The sequence below is a fragment of the Portunus trituberculatus genome, chromosome 49 (genome assembly GCF_017591435.1).
Source record: "Portunus trituberculatus isolate SZX2019 chromosome 49, ASM1759143v1, whole genome shotgun sequence".
NCBI lineage: Eukaryota > Metazoa > Arthropoda > Malacostraca > Decapoda > Portunidae > Portunus > Portunus trituberculatus.
In genome coordinates, this window is record NC_059303.1 from 5245360 (window position 1) to 5268141 (window position 22782).

The window sequence follows — 22782 nt, forward strand, 5'->3', positions numbered from 1 at the left end:
ATAGATGAAAATATAAATAGATATTTCATCAACATTATACCTTTAAAAAACTCTGAAATCAACGCAATATTGATATCATACACACCGACACCCACATCTCGTTCACACACACACACACACACACACACACACACACACACACACACACACACACACACACACACACACACACACACACACACACACACACACGGATGGGATGATGTTTCGGATTAAGAGATTTGAGGGAAAGGAAATGGCTCTTCTTTCCTTAATACATTTGCATCGTCAGATAAATGGGTGACCGTACAGTTGAGTGGAGGTAGGGAAGGGGAGAGAGGCTGATGAGAGAGTGATGGCAAGTATTAAGTATAGAAATATTCTTCCACGTACAAACTCAACAGACATCGCTCGCAGCATATATTTCTTTATTGAATCATGAGTGACAGTTTTATTTGCACACTATCGAGTAATTACGATAGAAAAACAAACACGTGTCCTATATTTTGTAATGAGTTTGCCGCCCTTTTCTGTTTATTAATAGTGTGTTTTGTCTCATGATACCTAATTTGTTGGCGCAGTGTTAAGTAATGACAGTAAACAAAGTAACAAATGTTTTCCTCTCGCTTGTTGTGTTTGCATTTTTTACTTATATACTGTGTGTGTGTGTGTGTGTGTGTGTGTGTGTGTGTGTGTGTGTGTGTGTGTGTGTGTGTGTGTGTAAACATTTGTCGCCTTTGTGCGCTTACCATATGTTTTCAGAATACAGACAGTTTGTTTTACTCTCACAATATCGTTATCATGTTATAAAGAAAAAAAAAAAAAAAAAGCACTTGCATTTCCTCCTCTTTTAATACGTGTTTCCCTTTATATGCGTTTCTATGCGTTTCTATCTGTAAGTGTTTATCATTAATGTGTTTTTATAGATAACTTTGCCGAAAGGTTACATTATTTACACAACAATCTGTAATCATATATTTCCTTTATCTCGTCGTGTGTGTGTGTGTGTGTGTGTGTGTGTGTGTGTGTGTGTGTGTGTGTGTGCACGTGTGCGTATGTAAACATTTGTCACTGTTTTTTCTTTTCGTCGTATATTTTGATAGTTATTTCTTTTTACGATATCAAGAAATCACGGCGAGAGAGGGGGAAAAAAGTCACGCGTATTTCCTCTTTTTTTGTAATGTGCTTTTCTCTTCTTGTGTGTGTTTGTGCGCGAGTGTGGTGGCCTTTGCAGCACTTCCGTGAGGTAAAGGGCATGTAGCCAAACCAGCAAGGACACACGCTCCTCACAACCCTTGGAGAAGATAAGCCTCTGTCAGCAAGGTCTTTACTCTTACGTCTTGACTGTCACTTTAAGTTCACCGGAAATCTGCTCCCTCGTTATATAAGGAGAGTTGTGTTGAAAATATTGTAGTTTTGTGTTTGTTTGAAGGAGTTGGACAGCGCCAGTCTCATGCTGCGAGTAACTGACTGACCTGGTGAATCTATACTTGCTTCTGTGTGTAGTGGATATTGATATTGAGGGACGCTACCTCGAGATTATTTGCAGTAGTGAATGAAATACTTGAAATACTGAAAATGAAGTATCTCTTTTTTTTTTTTTATAATGTAGTCCAAAGGAGATACAGCCACTTATAACCAACAGTATTTGCTTCAACTAATGATGGGGAAATTCACAACAAAAGATGATAAAATAAACCTTTGTGACATTTCTGTACGTCCTTCAGAAACCTTTTCTTTTTATAGAACTATTGTGACAGCTGCGTTGCTCAGTAGGTTTTATAAAAGAGTAAATATTAAGGAAAACAAGGCCAGCATCAGCAGCATGTCGTCACCCACGAAGTCTTTTAATTTCATATTGAATTCATAACTCCTATCAATAGTTCACTTCTTCGATAAATCTTGGTTTGTAAGGATTATTTTGTTTACAGATCTCTTCTTCTCTATTTCAAAACAAGCAAGTCTCTTAGTGCTTCCTGGCGTGGTATTTTTGCTATATGTCGTGATTTCCTGTTATGGCAATTCACTTTACTTCGTCCTTGCTTTACAGTAAAATATAGAAAAGAAAAATGCAGTAGAAGTGTGTAATGGATTTCACTGTGACGTTTTGTTGTATTCAAGGTGGATGGCAAATTTTCCTCAATTGGTTGTTGTTCAGTTTATTTTGAGCTGAAAGGTTGTTTTGATCACTTCTCTATTTTTGTTACCCTGTTTTCGCTATTGACTTTCCAGTGTACCTTCAGTGGAAATAGTTTGGCTCAGCTGGTCCATACATCCAATGACGGGGCGGCTTTGTGGCACTATTCCTGGCTGCCATTGTGTTGTAGCTGTGATGTTTATGATTAAATTCTCTCTCTCTCTCTCTCTCTCTCTCTCTCTCTCTCTCTCTCTCTCTCTCTCTCTCTCTCTCTCTCTCTCTCTCTCTCTCTCTCTCCTCCTCCTCCTCCTCCTCCTCCTCCTCCTCCTCCTCCTCCTCCTCCTCCTCCTCCTCCTCCTCCTCCTCCTCTTCCTGCTCTACCACCACCACCACCACCACCACCATTACTACTACTCCTATTATATATATACCTACCAGTCTACTCTGCACCAATTTGCTTCTTTGTCTTTATTTATATGTAAAATCTTTGATAAGCAACATCAATTTAATTTTTGATTATCATAAACACACACACACACACACACACACACACACACACACACACACACACACACACACACACACACACACACACACACACACACACACACACACACAGTCTCGGCTCATGGGTCCTGGCAGCACTCAGTCCATGTCAGCAAACGGCCACGCTACGTTGCCAGGCACAAGACCACGAATTTATGGGAGTTGTGTGCTTTGTGTCTTCCACTGTCAGATTACACACACACACACACACACACACACACACACACACACACACACACACACACACACACACACACACACACACACACACACACACACACACACGATTTACAGTCAGGTCTAGAATTGTTCCGCGTTTTCTTGTATTGTTTATAGTCTGGGAGTGACCTTCCTGATACTCCTTTGCTTATTAACTGCTTTTATCATGCGCTTCATAGTTACGTGCATTTATTCTCTTGGCACGCACAGCTTCCCCTGGTAATTTTATCCACAGGTCTATTATTCTTGTTGGGAAATGATATTCTTTTTATATTTTTTTTCTTTTCTCTTATCGTTAACAAATTGTACAACATGCAAGTTTTTTAAGTCTTTTCTCAGGCAGATTGCAGTATTTTCTTGACTTTATTTGCATTTTATTGTACCGGAATTGTGTAGCATTATCTTACCTTCTTATTATTTTTCTTGTAATGTGAGAAGGTTTTGATTCTTCTTTCCTTTCTTTGAGTTTTTGTTTTAAAGCTATGCATGTTATTCTATATTCATATTTCATAAGGAGTAAGAATTTGAACGATAACTTTCTAAATAATGTGTCTTATTTCTATATAAAAGCTACAATGGACACAACCTCTTCCTGAATTAATACACACTTCTTACCAGCATTTTTGGAACGATGAGTTGAAAAGATGGAAAATGGAACGGCAAAGATTAATTTCATGTTTCCTTCAGTCAGATACATGTCAGTTTTTTTTTTCTTTATGCCAGTGAAGCATGAAAGATGGATGCCCAGGATTAAAGCCGCACGGGAAAGCTAGATAGAATTTGCTCCTTATAACCACCACACGGTATCCCGCTAGCCACGCAGAAAAGTAGAATAACCTGATGCACTCCGACTTAGCTCACTCTCAATCTTAATTCCTGATATATTGACAGCACCTTTACGCAACCTTAGAAGGATTGGATTTTCGGCAGGTTCTGAAGAAAGAAGTGAAGTATTAAGTTATGAAGGCCGTTTAAAGAAAAAGGAGGAAAATATTGATAGAGAACGCTGAGCAGATTGGGAGTGTGTGTGGCACGTTAATTGACTGCTGATCACGGCTGTACGCTTTGAAAAAATGAAATAACCTTTAACGTAATACAGAATGAGGATATTTTTGTATTTTTATTAATCTCTTCCTTTTTTTTTCTTGTCAGGTTAGTCTCCGGAAATAATATGAAGATTATAGGAACACACATCTGCATTAATTCACAAAGCTAGTTAGTTTCCACCCATGAAGACTACTCAGTGGAAAATCCGCTTATGCGAAAAAAAAAAAAACAAACAGTTAAACACTTTCCTTCTAATTTTCGGAGATGCTTTTTTGTCGTATTGGAATTGGCACTTCATTGAATCTTTCTTTTTTCTTTCTTAAATAAATGTGTGTATCTTTGGCCAATACTTCTCTTCTACACACATACTGACGCAAACGAAAAGGAAAAAAGACCGTAACATAACATAGTCCATCACGAAAGACTTATTTTTGGGAGTGAAAATCATCTGAGTGAAAAGTTCTTGAGAGGAAATCTATCTGGGAGTAATTTAGGGTATGAGGAAAAACTCACCTGCCTGGCCTGACTCACCTGATTCACCTGGGGAAATAGATACGCTAAAAATGGAACCCTTACCTATATTTTCTCACCAAGTAAACGAATACCCGTCTTTCCTTGCCTGACCTTGCTGTGTAATTCTGAGTACGTCGCATTTAATGTCCTCCTGAAATTTATGTTGGTAGGGGAAGCTTTTCCTGACAGCATTTTTTTTTTTTTTTTTGCTACATGAAAGTGAAATGTTTGAATGACGGTCTTCCATTACGTTTCTTTTCTTATTTTTCACCTTTAGGTCGTTTTTCAAGGAGTATTTATCAAGCTGGGAGTGTTTAAGTGTGTTTTTATAGGATAGTGAAGGAAGTGCATAGTGTATAATAAGAACTATGCTGTGTATGATGCCTCGCGTATAATGTATAGTTTAATTGTATAGTGGTATAAGAAGTGATGAGTGTTTTGAAGGATGTACATCATATAACACGCGTATACTTATGTACGTACCAAGTGTAAGTGTATAGTAAGAAGAGTACAGGTGTATAGGAACTGTTGAGCAGGCAGAAAGAAGTGTAGATAAGGTGTATACTAGTGAAGGATGTATATGTTGGTATGGTGGTGTGGGATGGGACTTGTGTGCTGGTGACGTACATGGCTTTGGGCATAGTGACTGTGATGTAGTGAGGGCATAGCGGAGGGTCATGGTGGCGAGGAGGAGACGATAAGAATGCTGTGAAAGACATGGCGTAATGGGAACACAGAGAGAGAGAGAGAGAGAGAGAGAGAGAGAGAGAGAGAGAGAGAGAGAGAGAGAGAGAGGAGGTAATGAGAGGAATGTAGTGGTGAGTCTCGCAGTAACCTTGATCTGTGGTATTCTGTGCAGTCAGTCAGCATCCCACTCCTTCTTCACCCTCGACATTGCGCCTTCACCTGCCACATACGCTTAGCACATCACCGAACCAGGAATTCAGACCTTCCCTACACACAATCATAACTGGAGATTGCAAACTTTTCTTCTTTTATTTCGTCGTTTGCCTTTCTGTAAGTGTAAAGAATCGTAATGGAATCAGATGTCCTCGTTTTCTTCAATACTTTAATTTGAAATACTGTAGTGAAATCAGGCAGCTTCATAAGAACCTTAAGAAAAATCTAGTGTTTGAAATCTGCAATTCTACACGCTTTTCAACCTCTGTTTTTTCTGTTTTTTTCTTTTTTATCATGTCAGGCATACTAATTTGCTTCGATAGTCTGATGAGTGTAAATATGTGTAGTGAGATCAAATAGCTTGTTTTAGGACTTCAGGACCATTTGTTTGAAATTTCTTGTAATCCTACACACATATGAATTTGGGTTTCTCTTTTTTCCCGAGTCTACCTTGAATGCTATCTTATCTTGCTGCGCGGCGTGCCTTGTTTATGCCAATACGTGATTTCTTTCCCAGCTTCTGGTTAGACACGTCGCTCGAGAAAATAAGCGGAGATAAATCTGTATTTCCTGAGACTCAGCTGGGGGTGGAGCAGCGTGCCAAAGCTGCTCGGAACAAGTCATTTATCTTTTACCTCACGAGTACAGTTGGATAATGGGAGACGTTGATTAGCTAATTAATGTGTTGTAAAAGAGTAAATAAATAATAGAATGCTACAATGGTCAAATAAATTGCTAACGACAAAAAGATGAGAGAGAGAGAGAGAGAGAGAGAGAGAGAGAGAGAGAGAGAGAGAGAGAGAGAGAGAGAGGCGAAAGAATAAATATAGCTTCCCGTCTCAGTCCGTCTCGGGTGATCTTGTCTGATGGGTCGCCGTGACTCGGGAGGGGGAAAGGAGGGAGGAAGGACGCGGAGAATGCTGCTACAAGCCGCGTCTTGGCACTGGCACGGTCTCATGTTACTGTCCGGCAGGTCATTCTGCCAAGCGGCTCTACCTAAGCTCTCTGACACACGAAAGAAAAAATAAAAAAATATATAGTGAAGTTATTGGTGAAATGGAAAGGAAGAAAACTGAGCAATGGTGAAGAATTCTAATGTCACGATGACTTTTTATCAAGGTAACGACGTGATTCAGCGAAGGACTGTTTCCAAGATAGCGTGAGGTAGGTTGAGGCAGTGAGCGCTGAGAGGGAGGATGTGGAGTCCACTCGCCCCTCGCCCTTCGCCCCTCGCAGCAGACACTCGCCCTGTTGCTCTATAAATACAACCAATCACCAGCAGAACTGACCCTCACTCGGCAGAGTTTACGCTGAAGAATTATTCTTTACATAACACACAATCACATAACAAACGTTCATTTAAATCCATCACTCACTGGTTAGGAGTGCCAGATGCTAATGGCATTTTGAGAGACCTGCACCTTTCGTGACTACTCCTCTAACGTTTTGACTGTCATGGCTTCCCCTTAACCTTGATGAAACGATGTGATGCAAAACCTGAGTATTATTTCACAGACTGTAAGCTTAAGTGACACCAGGGACAGCGAATGTAAAGTTTAAATCTCTGTGCTTACAACAATATAACAGTCAAAGGGTTGGGCTAACTCGAAAGATGATCCCTTAATAACAAGACACTTTTATTCGGTCCCGTTATCAAACAAGGGAATAGTGAAAAGCAAAGTCAGCACGCGTGGAGTTACAGAACGACTGAGTGATCAAACCCAAAGCTTTACTCTTAGTTCCGCCAGCTCTTCATCAAGGCAGCAGGATTTCAGAGGCCGTAGGACATCTCAAGTTCCATTCCAGCCAGTCATCGGGAATACACACACACACACACACACACACACACACACACACACACACACACACACACACACACACACACACACACACACACACACACACACACACACACACACACTTCCCGTCAGCAGGTGTTTCATTAATATGTATCAAGGAACCAACTCAACTTCGCCGCGGAGCTTCCCGACTTCCCTTCCCTTGCCTTCCACATTTTACCATAATTCCTCGAGGGCGTGCGTGGTGATGACAGATTGGGAGGTGACGAGATGCGACCGTCACACACACACACACACACACACACACACACACACACACACACACACACACACACACACACACACACACACACACACACACACACACACACACACACACACACACACACACACACACACACACACACACACACTATCACTTCATCTTCCATTTCACCCTATCTCATCTTGTCTTCTTCTTTCCTTCTTTCTATCTCCTTTCCTTCTTTCTTTCTCCTCCATTCGCAAGTAATTTTCTTTTCTTGTTAGTAATATCCTCTCTTTTCGTTATCTTAATCCATCGTTTCTCTCTCTTCTCCATCTTTTTTTCCTCTCATCACTTTCTCCATTCTCTCTTAATTCACAACATACTTTCTTTTATTATTTTCTTCTATGTCGGCTCAATTATTCATCCTTCCCTAGGTCTTCATATCTTCTCTTTCTTCTTATCTCTCTTTCCTCTTCCTTCATTCGCAACATAATTCATCCTCAACTGTAACATTTTCTCTATATCATCTCAGTCTTTCATTCTTCGCTATGTCTTTATGTCCTTTTCCTTCCTCTCTTATCTCCTCTTGTCTCTTTCTTTCTTCTGTTCTCATTATTTGAAACATTTGATTTTATTCTCATCAATCATTCCTTTTTTTCTCAGTGCCATTTTTTGTTTTGTTTTGTTTTTTGTTCGCCCTTCCCTTCCCTATCCCCCTCACCAGTGCACTCCAATAAATTACTCTCCCTCCTGCAGAAAATTCAGCACACCAAAATAAATGTAACAGTGAATAGAAAAAGAAAATAAAGGATGTAAGAAAGTATATAATATTTTTGGTATCTGAGCGGAGGAAGGAAGAAATGTTAAAGACTGACGACACATATACTGTATATGCAGAAAAGAAATGTAGTTGTGAAGTGCGAGTGGAAAAAGAAGGGAAAGATAAAGATGGATAACATAGTGTATGTGTTTTTTTTTTTATGTTCTATGTAGAAAATAAAGTGGATTTTGAGTTTTCCATGCTTTATTGTAGTGAAGAAATAAAAGAAGGTAACAGGAAGATAGTAGAGATGGGCAACGTATGCAAAAAAAAAAAAAAGCCATTCTCATTTTGTATGCATAGAACTGTTATCACAGATGTTGTGTCACGTATGTTTTCTTCCATCATGACTTTTCAAGGACCACAGAAACATAATTAGCCCGATTCTCTTGGATGCTTTTCTTTCCTGGTGATGAAGCAGAATTATTATTATTAAACTCAAGATTCATGAGCACATCTTTGAAAACCCAATAACTTTTACTGTCCCTGTTAGAAGTTGCCGAGATAAAGTGCCGAGGCCTTCAAGGACACGAAAGTAAGGTCACGTTATTCCTTTGAAGTTGTTACGCGCGGAGTGCCTTGATCTACGAAGCATAAAGGGGAAATAATGGAGGATGACGCAAGGGAAAGTTATTGCACCACTTGGGTTTTTTATAACGACAGACTATTACGGGCTTCACGGGGGGTAATTCTATATCCCAACATGCCGTTGTCTCGTGACGATACAATACTTTTGACTCAGAATATGGATATTTTTTTTTAGTGTTATGGCTTAAAAAAAAATAGGGAAAGAAAAAAGTTGATTTATGTATTATATATATTCTTAAGCATATCCATTGTAGTACTCGTTACGTGAACACTAGTTGTCTTTTGATGGTATTAGTCTTAAAATTGAAAAAAAAATGTCATGCAATATAATTTTCAACGTGTTCACTTTACTGTATTTGTCATGTCCATTCCATCACGTTGTCATCAGTTAAGAGTTATTTATGTGACTTAGATTTCTCCATACAACACTGATGGGGGCTATAAGTCAGGGTTTAGGAGCGGCAGAGTTAAAGGGACTTGTCTTAACAATTCTATAGCCTTAGCCTGTACACTCTGACAGCACCTCTGACTGCTTTCATCTACGTCTGTGCGTCCATCTTCATGTAATTGTACGTGTCTGTCTATCGAACACTGTCGCTCTATCTTTCCATCTTATTATTCTATCTATCTATCCATCTATTCATTTATCTATCTATCTTCTCTTAATCTGTCTATTTATTTGTATTTCATTTATCCCCATGGATCTGTAGTTCTTTATATCTATATGCCTCTTTGAGTGTCAGAGAGAGAGAGAGAGAGAGAGAGAGAGAGAGAGAGAGAGAGAGAGAGAGAGAGAGAGAGAGAGAGACATAAGGGGGATCAAAAGAGACGCTTAAGACATGGAGAAGAAAAGGGAAGGAAAGGGAGGGCAGGGAAGGGAAGGGGAGGGATTGGATGAGGAGGGAAGGGAAGAGGAGGAGGAGGAGGAAGGGGATAGGGGCCTGTGATGCGCGCGCAGCCTAACCTCAGACGTATCTGGACCAGTGACAAGTTTTGAGTATTTTTGGTTGGTTTAGTGTCAGGTTACCCCTTCCCCTTCTCTGCCCCTCCCTCACCCTTCTCTCCCCGGCCTTCTCCCCTTCCTTCCCCTCTCATCCCTCCAATCTTCTTCCCCTCACCATCGGTTCAGCTATGCCCATCTCCTCCCTCCTTCCTTCCTTCTTCTGTTGCTTCCTCTTCCCTCTTGCTATTATTATTATTTTTTTTTCTTCATACTTTCCTCCTTCCTGGTTTCTTATACCTTTGCGTCTCTCTCTCTCTCTCTCTCTCTCTCTCTCTCTCTCTCTCTCTCTCTCTCTCTCTCTCTCTCTCTCTCTCTCTCTCTCTCTCTCTCTCTCTCTCTCTCTCTCTCTCTCTCTCTCTCTCTCTCTCTCTCTCTCTCTCTGTTTCCTCTTTTCAATCTTGTATGTTTTCGATATTTATTTTTTTTTTACTTTTTTTGCTCTTTTTTCTCAGTTAATCCCATTTTTCTCCTGTTCACTCTGCAACAGTTTTATTTTTCTGTTTTTTATATTGTGTTTTTTTTATCATGTGTCTTTTTGTTTCGCTTGTTTCCCCTTATGAACTTATTTTTTCTTTGTATTTTTTTTTATCTCGTGTGTTTTGCCAGTTTTCATCTCCACTTTTTTTTTTTTTTAATGTTCATCCATTTCGTACAACTTTAAATTTGCTTTTTGATTTGATATTCTCTTTCATTTTTTTTTCGAAACACTTTTTCATCTTATATTTTCCGTGCCTTGCTCTATTTATTTATTTTTCTCTGTTTCTTATGTTTTACCTTCTTTTATTTTATTTCATTTCATTTCAGTCTGTTCAAGCGTTTACTACTTTCTTTGATATCGTAATTATTCTCAATTGTAGGTATAGAATAATAGAGACAACTACGTTCATTAGAAATATAAGTAAGGTAAAGTACAACACACACACACACACACACACACACACACACACACACACACACACACACACACACACACACACACACACACACACACACACACACACACACACACACACACACACACACACACGCTCCCAAAAATGTAAATCGATCATGCCAGAAAAGCTTCAAACGCATCGAATCACCTTCCATAATTACATAACTGTGCCATGCGGTGCCTTTAACAAGACTAATAACCGCCGGAAAACCGATCGCTCAGCAGATTGGTGGCTTTTGAAGCGATGGAAGTGAAGGAGACAGAAGAGAAGAGGCGGGTTGGGTATATGACGGAAGGAACGGAAAGAGAAAGAAGAGCTACGTTAATGGCTTTGAAAAGGATAGAAATGAAAGAAAAAGGGAATTATGTTGCATTTCTTATTATTCTTACGTTCTGTCCTTTATTTTCTTATGTTCTTATGAGAGAATTGAGGTCGGGGATGATGGAAGCGAAGAACCGAGCTAGAGATGATGTGGGTGGCTGAGTGATGGGAGGAGGAGGAGTAAGAAAAGGGTGGTGGGGGGGAAAGAGAGGAGGGGTATAAAGCGAAGAGTGATGACGGGATGTAAAGCTACGTCTGTGTGTGAGGTGGTGAGGGAGGGATGAGTGATGGAGGGAGAGAAGGAAAGCAGTGGTGAGGGAGGTGGAGGTAATGGACGGTAGAAGAGAAGGAGGGCAGAGGTGAGGTGAGGAGAAAATAGTTATGATTGATTGGTGACTGAATTTGCTTTTTTTTTGCTCGGTGATGTAAAATTAGTTACTAGAATGGCGTGCGAGACGACCGATGAGTGGCCAGGCAAAGAAAATAGCCGGCGAGGGAGCCATGTGATTGAGTGAGTGAGTAAGTGAGTGTGTGCGATAGTAAGAACAGCTGTATGAGTGAACGGTATTAGATAAGGATAAGTTAGAGTGAGGAATACTAGATGAGAAGAGTGGTATTAGCGAACGATATTTTTGTGGAAAGTGGTTGATTTTAGATTTGAATAGCTATGTATATGAATGGGTAATATGAGGTGACGATAGTGGTGTGAATGAGTAAATATTAGGTGTGTGATACGAATATAGATATGTAAGTCGAGAAATCATATTAGGATTGCAGAATAAATGAAGATAATAGTATAAATCAGTGACGTCAGATGAAAGCATAAGATAAGGAACAAGAAACGCAAATATGAAACTGTGCGAGTGTAATCAAGTAAAGAATAAGAAGACTATAAGTACAAGTGTGAATATCGACATATCATCAGGTACGGGACATGACCATTATAAGTATCAGAGACAACTTGAGTGAGTGGGAAGGTTGGTGGTTGATGAAGGCCAGCGGAACATTGGCAGGTAAGCACCGAGTTACCTGAGCCCCGTCTCCCTTGCTCTCGCCCCTCCATAATAGGGCCAGCTGCCACCTATCTGTCTGGGCAGCCCGGCCGGTGAGTCAGTGTGGGCAGAATGACGGGCTTGCGTTGTAAAAGGGGGAGAAAAAATGTAATTCGACGATGGGATTATTGGACCAGAAAAAATAAAATAAAAATTGTATATCGGCGGGATGGATAGAAGGGGAACGAGCGACGGTTTGTCAAAAATAGACTATATATCGTATACTTTTCCTTTTTCTTTATTGTCATCGCTCTGGGTAATAGATGGAAAATTAAAAGTAAAGAGAAGGGATATTTCTGGTGATGGCTGTCTCAGTGGACACCAAAAATAGCGATGATAGCGTGGTGTTGTTATCGATGTAGGAGATGGAGGTGGATGCAGTTATTTGTAGGAAAAAAAAGAGTGAGTGGTTGCGATCACTGCGGGGAATTGTATTGGGAGAGAAAGTATATATAAAAAATGCTGCTTTTTTCTTTTTGTTTGCTTGTTTTGTTTTTTAAGATGACTATGAAAGACCCATAAAACTTTCCTAAAAGAATGCAGTTGAAGACTTCCAAACGTGTATGTAATAGATATGGAAAAGTTAGCTAAAAAGTATTCATTGGTGAGGTATCAAGTTAACACGAGCCATAACATCCCAAGCCAAGGACATTAACAAGCGTCGGTTCTTCCACATTTGTATATCTATCAAAAGCTGCCACTATTCACCTTTGCCATAACTCCTTCTCTTTATGGCCTTGTCTGTCCGCCGCGATGAGGAGGCAGAAATATATGCAGGGGGATAATTATGTAGTAACTCAACGGACGAGACATTACATCACCGTCTGAGGAAGGAAGTTTACGAGGTTTGTAAGAGATAGAGAATGGACATTCTGTCCTAAAGCTGTGCGGGACATATAGAAGAGGACTGTTCGGTGCCTTTGGGACTTGTAGATGAGAATTATAATTTGAATTTTAAATCTTCATCTTCAGAGAACAGATGTCGCCTCTCTTCTCCAACCCGATGATAAAAGGACTTGGATCCGATATCTGGCTGTATTGACATCGAGAGCAGTTTCAAGTTCGAGTTACGAGATCGTTTGTCTGCGGAGGATGAAGGAGTGTGGCAAAGACCCATCTCGATCTTCCTCCTCCTGCCCTCAAAGTCTCCTAGTTACGAGCTCCTGAAGGCGAAAAGAGACGAGTGCCAAGATGATTATTGCTGTGTTTTCAAACCTGGCGACCTCCTGATCTTGGCTACCTTCCTTGTTGTTACGCCTTACGCCTCTCGGGTTCCTCCTCATTGTCCTGGCTGTCCTCTGCTGTCCTTCTCATGAATTGAAATGTGAATGACGTGTTTCTTAGACCATGATCCGTTTTCCTTTCGGTGTTGATATTGTAAAGCATTTTTCTTTACTTACAGTTTTCATTTTCTTCCCCATTCCAATACAGATCGATCCTCAATTGATCTTTTCTAGCCTTCATTATCATATCACCTCTTTTTTTATATAAGAGGCAGGCTGGTTTATATTGACTAGTACCTGTGTGTGTTCAGTCTTGTCTCCTTTAGTCACAAATGACGTTCATAAATTACTCAGTCGTAATCTTCTAAAAGCTCCTGTCAAATGATGCGTCGCCCCTGTGATTCGCTGGTCTTTATACACGTGTATGTGCTCTTTTTATGTATTATCAATGACGTCTTTTGATGTCTTCGATACATCTTGACGTTTGTGAGTACCTCGATGTCTCTCATCTGGTAGACATGTCAGCAACATTCATACCTCCCCCGTGAAAGTGTGCTCATCAATTCTAGCTCTCTTGTCGGTGGTTGGGATCTAAACGTGATTGAATTACATGTTTACTTAAAAAAAGAATCGCATCGCGGTTTCAGGTTCCCACTGCGAACTATTTTTCGTTCACTTATTTGTTGATTTTTCAATTTCATGCTTGGAAGCGTTGACCAGTATTAATTTCCTTCCAATCTCACGTCTGTCCCCTCCTCCCCATGTCTCACCTTTCCCTTCCTCATCTCTCGTCTTTCTCTTCCTGTTCATCTCTCGCCCTTTCCTTCTTCATCTCTCTCTCTCTCTCTCTCTCTCTCTCTCTCTCTCTCTCTCTCTCTCTCTCTCTCTCTCTCTCTCTCTCTCTCTCTCTCTCTCTCTCTCTCTCTCTCTCTCTCTCTCTCTCTCTCTCTCTCTCTCTCTCTTTCCTTCTTTCCCATCTCTCGTCCTCTTCCTCCTTTCGCATAGAACGACAACACCGAAATGTCAGGGTTGAAGTAGAACATCTTTCGCTCCCTTCCTCTCCCCAGCTCCCTTCCTCCACCTGCAGGATACACACTGAGAATTAGTTCAATTGATTTCTGGGTAGAACTTGATGGCTGCTGCAAAGTCAGTGAGGGAGTTTCTGGCTGCTTAATGTACGTTTCTTACTCTGCTAGTGAGAGAAACACATGTATTAAGCGGAGGGGATGAAGGTGAGTTAGTCATTCATCACCTGTGGATGGGAGGGGGGGTTGTCAGTTGCTTCCAAAGGCACATTTTGAGTACCCATCACAGTTGTCTTTATTTTTTAAGTGCTTGCTGTCCCTTTGTGAGTTTCCTGACCTGTGCTGTATGGAAATGTTATTGTATTGTTTAAAAGAGGAGAAATGTTGGTTGGACAGCGTAACCCAATATAGAATAGCACATCTGGTTGAAATGCATGGAATTGTTCTGACGCGATGTGTTGGCGTGAGGAAGATAGCGTTTGTGTTGATTGGGATTCTACGTGATGTTTTTACAAGAATTCTTAAAGTTCAAACAAATACGGATCTTTATACTTTCCTCTCTCTCTCTCTCTCTCTCTCTCTCTCTCTCTCTCTCTCTCTCTCTCTCTCTCTCTCTCTCTCTCTCTCTCTCTCTCTCTCTCTCTCTCTCTCTCTCTCTCTCTCTCTCTCTCTCTCTCTCTCTCTCTCTCTCTCTCTCTCTCTCTCTCTCTCCCCCCCTCGTGTCTGGCGCGTGCTCTTGAAGGCTGTGGGCGAATTACACGGAAGACAGTTTCTGATAGTTGGGCGTCTGGAGGGAATACATTTATACCTGTGTGCATTGTATATAGTCTCCAGCATTTCTAGGGAATGAGAGGGACAAAGACTGCTATTTGGGGCATGATTGTCCGTCAGCTGCAATACAATGGTACACATGCAGTTGTCTCACTATGACACTCTCTCTATGTAGCTAGGCAACCCAAATACTAAAGTTTATACAAAAGCTAGAGTAACTACAGAAAACACAAGTGATACTGATATCGAATGTAACAAACCATGCAGTTTTTGTTTTCTATTGTCTCTATGCATGGGATGTGCTGTGTGGTCTTCACTGGCTACACTACACAACACTCCTACAGATACACACACAGGCTCATGATCATTTATCATCATCTTCATTATCATCATCACCATCATCATCATCATCATCATCATCATCGTCATAATCATCATTGTCGTCATCATCCTACCACATCAATAATATACATTTTTTTTCTCTTTTTTTTTTTTTCAAACCAAATCAAAATCGTGGCCATGAATAGTATTTCAGCTGGAGATAATGTTTTACGGCTTTTCCAACCCCGTGTGACTTGGGCCTTGTCAGGAGTGCAGTTTCAAGACGCACCCGGAACTAAATTGCCCAACTTAATTGGGACGCTTTACTACTCAACATTTTACAGGGTTGTGTTTAAGCAAGATTTATTATATAATTTATGTTAGCCTTTGGCCAGCTTCCTTAACACATGAAAGACAGAGAAAAATTACTGAATAGAAGTACACGTGGCTGCCAGGAGGTGTTGTTGAGGTGTTGGTGAGGTGTTAGATGGAAGTCCTCAGTTTCAGTATTATTTTTCACATGTGTAAAATAATATGCAGAAAACATCCTCTGAGATACAGTAGTACCGGAAACGAGTATTGCCAAGTGTTTATATCAGCCAAGAATGTGTATCTACCTTTTCATTTTGGCAACGGTGCGCAAGATCTTATTGTACGTTTACTTTAACTGGAGTTCATGGCCGCCTGAGGGATGGCAGGCGCCAGGCAGGTGACGGGCACCACCAAACCAATGGAAATTATTACTTCTAAAATTTCTGCAGTTTGGATGTGAACAAGACGTTTAGTATTTACTGACACTATAAATTATAAAAGATAGACAAAAGACTTTGCAGCTCGGTAGTCACTTAAAGAAGCATCACTGACACTGAGGTTAATGGCACCAGATCCAATAGATATTCTTGACAACAGTGGCTCTTTACAACCCGAGAGTGGTGCCAGCTCGTGCAATGCCACCAGACCAACGAGTAAGAACACAGGCAAGACCGGCTGCCATAGTAAAGGAGCATGACGCTGTGCTCGCTAAGGGACGTGGCCAGATGATGGTGGACTGACAAACCATGCTAAGACAAACACCATTTATTACAGTCTAGTCATATTATCTTGACGGATAAACCTGCTCTGCTCGCATCCTACCCAGCGATTGCCAATCCATCACTCGTATTCCCCTGCAATATTCGCCAATCAGAAGCAAGGGAAGGGGGAGGACACGAGCTGATCCATCAAGTGAACCAATGATGGGCATCTGAGCGTAGGCAGGAGGCGGGGCTAATCCGTCAAGGTAATGTGAACAGGGTGTACTTGGCACGAGGACTACGGAACAAGACTGTCACTAGGAAAAGCACACAGGCACGAGTATTACTGACCGGAGGCATGTATCCGTAGGCCATAGGTTCCTGCAGAGAAATAGGGACAAGTTATGTAGTAAGAGAGACCAATAGCGGAGAAAAGGTAAGTTTCCCTTTCCCAGCTTGCACGGCTCACCCCACCTTCCCCATGACCTCCCAAGGATCTGTACCCACACACTACGATATAAAGATGTCTAATTGTGTGTAATGTGTATTAGTTATTGGTATCATTATCATTATTATTTATCGTTATTAATATTACTATTATTAATATTATTATTATTATTATTATTATTATTATTATTATTATTATTATTATTATTATTATTATTATTATTATTATTGTTGTTGTTGTTGTTGTTGTTCCTTTGATTGTTGTTGTTGTCGATAATGATAATAATAATGACATTATTATTATTATTATCATTAATACTATTTTTATTATTATTGTTTATTCATTTATTTATTTTCTTCTTCTTCTTCTTCTTCTTATTATTATTATTATTATTATTATTATTATTATTATTATTATTATTGTTATTATTAATATTATTATTATTGTTCTTATTATTATTTTTATTATTATTAATATTATCATTATTTTTATTTCAGTGGAATAAACTGGTTTATGGTTAGATTTATTAGACAAGAGCTATAATGTAAACATTAAAATGATATTAAAGATTAATGATTCAAATAATTTACGAATTTTCTTAATAATTTTGTTGCGAGATTTCGTGGCTTTGTAACTCGTTGCAGTTAGTTATTGATGTGATTTACACACTTATAGACCATTGAAGTACTGAGTGTGTTTGTGAATCGTCAGTGTATTGGTGTTGAAATAAGAGCACCTTATATGTGTTTGAATTGTGACATAATTAATATACTGCTATTGTTTCTACTGAACTTATTCAAATAATAATGAAAAAACTATGAAGCAAAATAAGCATAAGCAAAATAACAAAATTAAATATAGGGAAAGGAGAAAAGAAAAACAATAGATATGTGAGAGAGAGAGAGAGAGAGAGAGAGAGAGAGAGAGAGAGAGAGAGAGAGAGAGAGAGAGAGAGAGAGAGAGAGAGAGGTTGGCACTAGTTATATTTAGTGTGAGCAGCAGCACCACCACCACACCACACCACACACCACCACCACCAGAAGCTTTGAGCGTGGTACCAGAGAGAATAGGGAGTGAGGGAGCAAAAAAGACAACAGGAAATCCTTTTAAAACAACGGAAGAAAATAATAATAAAGCAAGCCATAGCCCTAGTAGGCGGCGGCTTAATCTGTAGAAATAGTGTAACAGAGTCAGAATTGTAAGGAAAAGTGGAAAGGCGGAAGGGGAGAGGCATGTATAAGCTGCAATGTAAAAAAAAATATGGCAATGGAAGTAGATAATTGAATAGCTGAGGTATTAATAGTACATATACTCATAAGGAGGAGGAGAAGGAAGAAGAGTTAGGAGAGTATTTTAATGAGTTACAGAGACCGGTGTTGTTACTGATGCGCTGTCAGACCAACCTCATCTATCTGTACTGAGTGTTAATTAAAGACATGTGCTGGTTATTTTAAAGTCAGTCTGTTTCTCGTGTTAAGTTTGGTCTGTTACTCATGTGCGAGGCTGGTAGTGTTGCCTCTGTGTTGTTTATTCGTTCCTCAGTTCTGTGTATTGTATTCATGTGTGTTGTGTTTCCTTTATACTTTCTAAAATTCGTGTATTTGTTTTGGGTTTTGCGTATCCATATTGTGTTTCTTCCGTGGATTTTGTTTCGTTTCAATATTTTCATGTGTTTTCATGTGTGTTTCATGTTTGCTGTGTTTATTTCGTTTTGTAATTTTGTATTCTGTGTGATCAATTAGCTTTCTATCTTGACTAAACTTGCTCTTCACTTGTTTTCTCTTTTGTGGTTTTTCTTTTGTAGTTCCTCCTTTTTGTCGCATGTAATTCAGCTGTTTGTGTAATTGTATTGTAATATTCTGTGTCTTTCAAATTCATCTGTTCGTGTATTAGTGTTTCAGTGTTTTGCGACTTTCAATTGAGCTGTTCGTGTATTAGTGTTTACATGTTGTGTGTCTCTCAGTGTGATTGTGTCCGATGGTTTGACGAGGCACACTTTGTTTGTATTGGTGTTTCAGATATGTTGTTGTTTATATGTTTATTTATTTAGGTATTTGCTTATTTTTGCTTGTTTTATTTCGGTTCAGTATGTTTGGCATGTAGTGAAAAGACGCTGTTGACACTCTCTCTCTCTCTCTCTCTCTCTCTCTCTCTCTCTCTCTCTCTCTCTCTCTCTCTCTCTCTCTCTCTCTCTCTCTCTCTCTCTCTCTCTCTCTCTCTCTCTCTCTCTGTGTGTGTGTGTGTGTGTTGTGTGTTTGTTTGTGTGTGTGTGTGTGTGTGTGTGTGTGTGTGTGTGTGTGTGTGTGTGTGTGTGTGTGTGTGTGTGTGTGTGTGTGTGTGTGTGTTTGTCCTCGTGCCTCGAGCCTCAGAGAGAGAGAGAGAGAGAGAGAGAGAGAGAGAGAGAGAGAGAGAGAGAGAGAGAGAGAGAGAGAGAGAGAGAGAGAGAGAGAGAGAGAGAGAGAGGGCAAATACCTCACTTTTCCAGTCATAATTTTCGAATCTGAGCGCGTTGGATTCGTTTCGTGCAGAGCCTCAGGAGACACCTATCCTTATTTGGGTCTGAGTTCGAGAGGAGGGAGAAAGGAACACGAGGCCGAAGCGTGGGGGTGCGTGTGCCTTAGTTTGTAGACTAGAGCCTGAGAATGAGTGTGTTTAAATGCGAGTAAATGTGTGTTTGGATGAGTAACTTGTATGTTTACTCTTGATCTGGTATTAGTTCATATATGTTTAGTTTAATGAGTGTTTGAGGGTAGAGGAATGAGTGGAAAGTGTGTAGTTGAACCATAGATTAGTGATGTAGAGGGACAGATGAGAAAATTGTGTCAAAAAGAAATATTAAAGAATGAGTGGAGTAGAGGACAACGTGTGTGTCGTAGCGGTGAGATATACAACAGTACTATTACAACAAGATCTTTTGACACGAACCTGATAACTATAAGAAAAAGGAATTGTAGGTAGTCAAGGCCTTGGTGGAGAATTTATAAGAAAATAGGAGGGAAAATGGTAGAATGGTGATAGGGATGCGTGGGCCAGGCTGAGGCTGCGACAACGCCAGACTCATGCCATCTTTGCATTCCCCCTGCCTGCCTCCCACCCCCCCTCGCCCCCGGATAGGTGTGTGGGGGCGGCCGGACAACAACGTGGTGCAGGGGCCAACGTGGGTTGCTGTTTCTCTACCCAGAATGTGTTATTTCCTTTGTTGTGTTGATTATTAAGGGGTAAAAACAAGTGAATCAGTCTGGGACACACTGGGGAAAGCGGTGTGCTTTCGCCTCACCTACCTGCATGTAGCCGCCGTAGGGGGGACGCCCGTAGGACATGGGCCCCGGAGAGTTGAAGGTGGGTCCAGGCATATGCGACATTTTTCGAGTGATGTAAGCGTCGTCGTAACTTGGTCCTCGCATCATGGTGCCTCAGTTGCTCGCGACACTGTGTGGACTGACAACACCTCGCGGCCCCGCTCCTAGCGCCCACTGCCCGGCCTGCTGCTCCTGAGCCCTGCACACACCACAAACACCTATTTTTGGACCCTCTGCCCGCTTCACGTCACTTCCTCCACCATCTTGAAATAGCTACCTGCCAGCGCCCCCGGCCTCTCTTTCACGCCGCCAGCCACGCCCCGTACGGCCAATCACAACTCATATTTTGTTGTTCATGGACGATGGACGCCGGTATGAGAGTGGGGAGATTCCGCGCCGCCCGTCCGCTGCTGCCCCCACGCCTGCCCCGCCGCTGCCGCCCCTCCGTCAATCGCTGCTCCCGACCCAAGCGCTGCTGATCACCTCTAGGTCCCAGCACACCTTTCCTACAGACTTGAATCTCGGTTGAGGTTTCAAGTGTCTGACAGTGAGTGACAAGAGAGATTGCATGCCATTCTCTCAGTCGCTCTCACCAAAGCCGGCTTTTCCAAACACGTCAGAAGAATTGTTTATGTATTTTTGAAAGACTAAACAGTCATGGGTGTTGGGCAATGTTTGGTACACTTACATCACGTGTATGTTGCTCTCTCGGTGTAATGATGTTTGACCGAATGCTGGAATGACTCAAGCACGTCAGGGAAGGAGATAAGTGAGTGGCTTCTGAGTCTAGCTTGCTGATAAATAGTTTATTTTTAAAGGCTATACATAATTTCTTATGAAATAGATATATGCTGTACTTCTTGTGGTCTATATACATGCTCAGCTAAAATATATGGATAGTTTTAGACCAAAACTACCTGTATTTTTCTTTAGGTATATATATATAGTTTTTTAGATGTACATTATTAATAATACCAGCACCTCTCACACCCACGGCAGACTTCCGCCTCTAGCACACAGGCAGGAATTTCCTCAGCACTGTCGTCACCAGAAACACTGCTGTTTGTTGGCTTTTTTGTGCTTATCCCAATAATTTATGCACCGACGCGCGTACACACACACACACACACACACACACACACACACACACACACACACACACACACACACACACACACACACACACACACACACACACACACACACACACACACACACACACACACACACACGCTTTGATCAAACAACTGCCAGGTAACATCATCAGGCACTGCGCCTTGCAAACCGTCACATTCGCTTTGCTCGTCACACATTCAATACACAAATTTTGATGATTACGATGACACTCTGCTGGATTCTGTCTATTCCATCCCCTCCCTGAAATTTCAATATTTGATTACCAGGCAGTTACATTCTGTTTCTCCACGTCTCCCTGCCTCTCCTCGTCGTGCCCCTTCATCGCGAGGCAACAGAGGACTAAAGTAAAGCCCCAAGACCACCATCGACTGCTCTGAGTGGTGAGGGTGATAAACTATCCCACTGAAGGTTGAGTGTACCCGGTAGTGAACTGAGAAGCCCGTGATAGTCTCGTCCAGGCCCTCAGTGCTGTCCGGTAACTGAGGCAATGAGAACATCCCCCAAGGTCGCCTGCAGCAGTTCCGTGTACCGAGGGAGTAGGTGTGTCTCATTAACTCATGTATGTGTTTGCATGTACTGGGGAGTCTGTGGTACGGAACAAGGCAACATGTAGGACTTTTTTTTATCTTTTCTTTTCCTTTAAGGGGACGAAGATGAATAGGTAGATTCTATGTGTCTTGTATTGTTGTTTTGAGAGTGTTGCTAAGTTGTGTTGATCGTAATATTTTTCTTGATCTATTTACTCTATTCTTTTATTGTTTGAAAATCATGGTATTCGTAGTTTTTTTGCAGTGTAATTGCTTCCTCTTAACATATATAAAAATGATGTATTGTTTGTTTTGTATGTATGTTAATGCCACTTTTAATGACATTCTTTGGGACACTGAAAAAAAAAACTATGTGATGTGTGTGTGTGTGTGTGTGTGTGTGTGTGTGTGTGTGTGTGTGTGTGTGTGTGTGTTTGTATGCGTGCGTGACTGTTTGGTATAAATACATGACTGCCTAGATTTTAAGTGTCTACGAACGTTTACTTCTACATCTAGATTTGGCACTTTATTTATCCTTGGCTTCTTTGGCGTCCTTTTGGTCCTTTATTTCCTTGGGTTCCTTGGTATCCTTGGGCCGCTCCGAAGGATTGGGAGCGTCACACCAGGTGGAGCCCGCCCGCCTGCACCCTTCCAGGACGTCGTCAAACACTTCGTCTCGGTTGAGGATGGCGGCAAAGAAGTAGCTCTGTGAGTGAAAGAGGGCCGTTACTGGGCAGGTTTAAATAAGAAATGGCTACGTAGGGACACTATTTTGAAACACTTCTGCGCCGCACCTGTACCGTTATCAAAAAGCTTTAGTTGAAGTTACACGTGTTTTTAATTGTATATCTGTGGTTGTTGTGACAGATTAACAAGATTTATGTATTATTTACAGGAAAACACTCGCAGAAA

At 40.9% G+C, this 22782-nt stretch overlaps 2 protein-coding genes across 13 annotated transcripts in view; both read right to left on the reverse strand.

Annotated features, from left to right (window-relative positions):
• LOC123499324 (uncharacterized abhydrolase domain-containing protein DDB_G0269086-like) overlaps positions 1 to 20658 on the reverse strand; it is an 81845-nt gene extending 61187 nt beyond the window's left edge. For 3 of the 8 annotated variants that reach the window (XM_045247194.1, XM_045247193.1, XM_045247187.1), the window contains exons 1-2: positions 20189 to 20658; positions 16811 to 16840 (exon numbers count right to left, since the gene is read on the reverse strand). In XM_045247194.1, coding sequence (XP_045103129.1) covers positions 16811 to 16840; positions 20189 to 20314 — 156 coding nt within the window. In that variant the 5' untranslated portion in view covers positions 20315 to 20658. The remainder of the gene's footprint in view (positions 1 to 16810; positions 16841 to 20188) is intronic. The other 5 variants (XM_045247170.1, XM_045247184.1, XM_045247195.1 and 2 more) reach the window with 5 other exon arrangements.
• A 333-nt stretch (positions 20659 to 20991) lies between these two features.
• The window catches only part of LOC123499323 (GRAM domain-containing protein 4-like), a 106936-nt gene continuing 105145 nt past the window's right edge, over positions 20992 to 22782 (reverse strand). For all 5 annotated transcript variants that reach the window (XM_045247146.1, XM_045247145.1, XM_045247149.1 and 2 more), the window contains one exon: positions 20992 to 22576. In XM_045247146.1, coding sequence (XP_045103081.1) covers positions 22397 to 22576 — 180 coding nt within the window. In that variant the 3' untranslated portion in view covers positions 20992 to 22396. The remainder of the gene's footprint in view (positions 22577 to 22782) is intronic.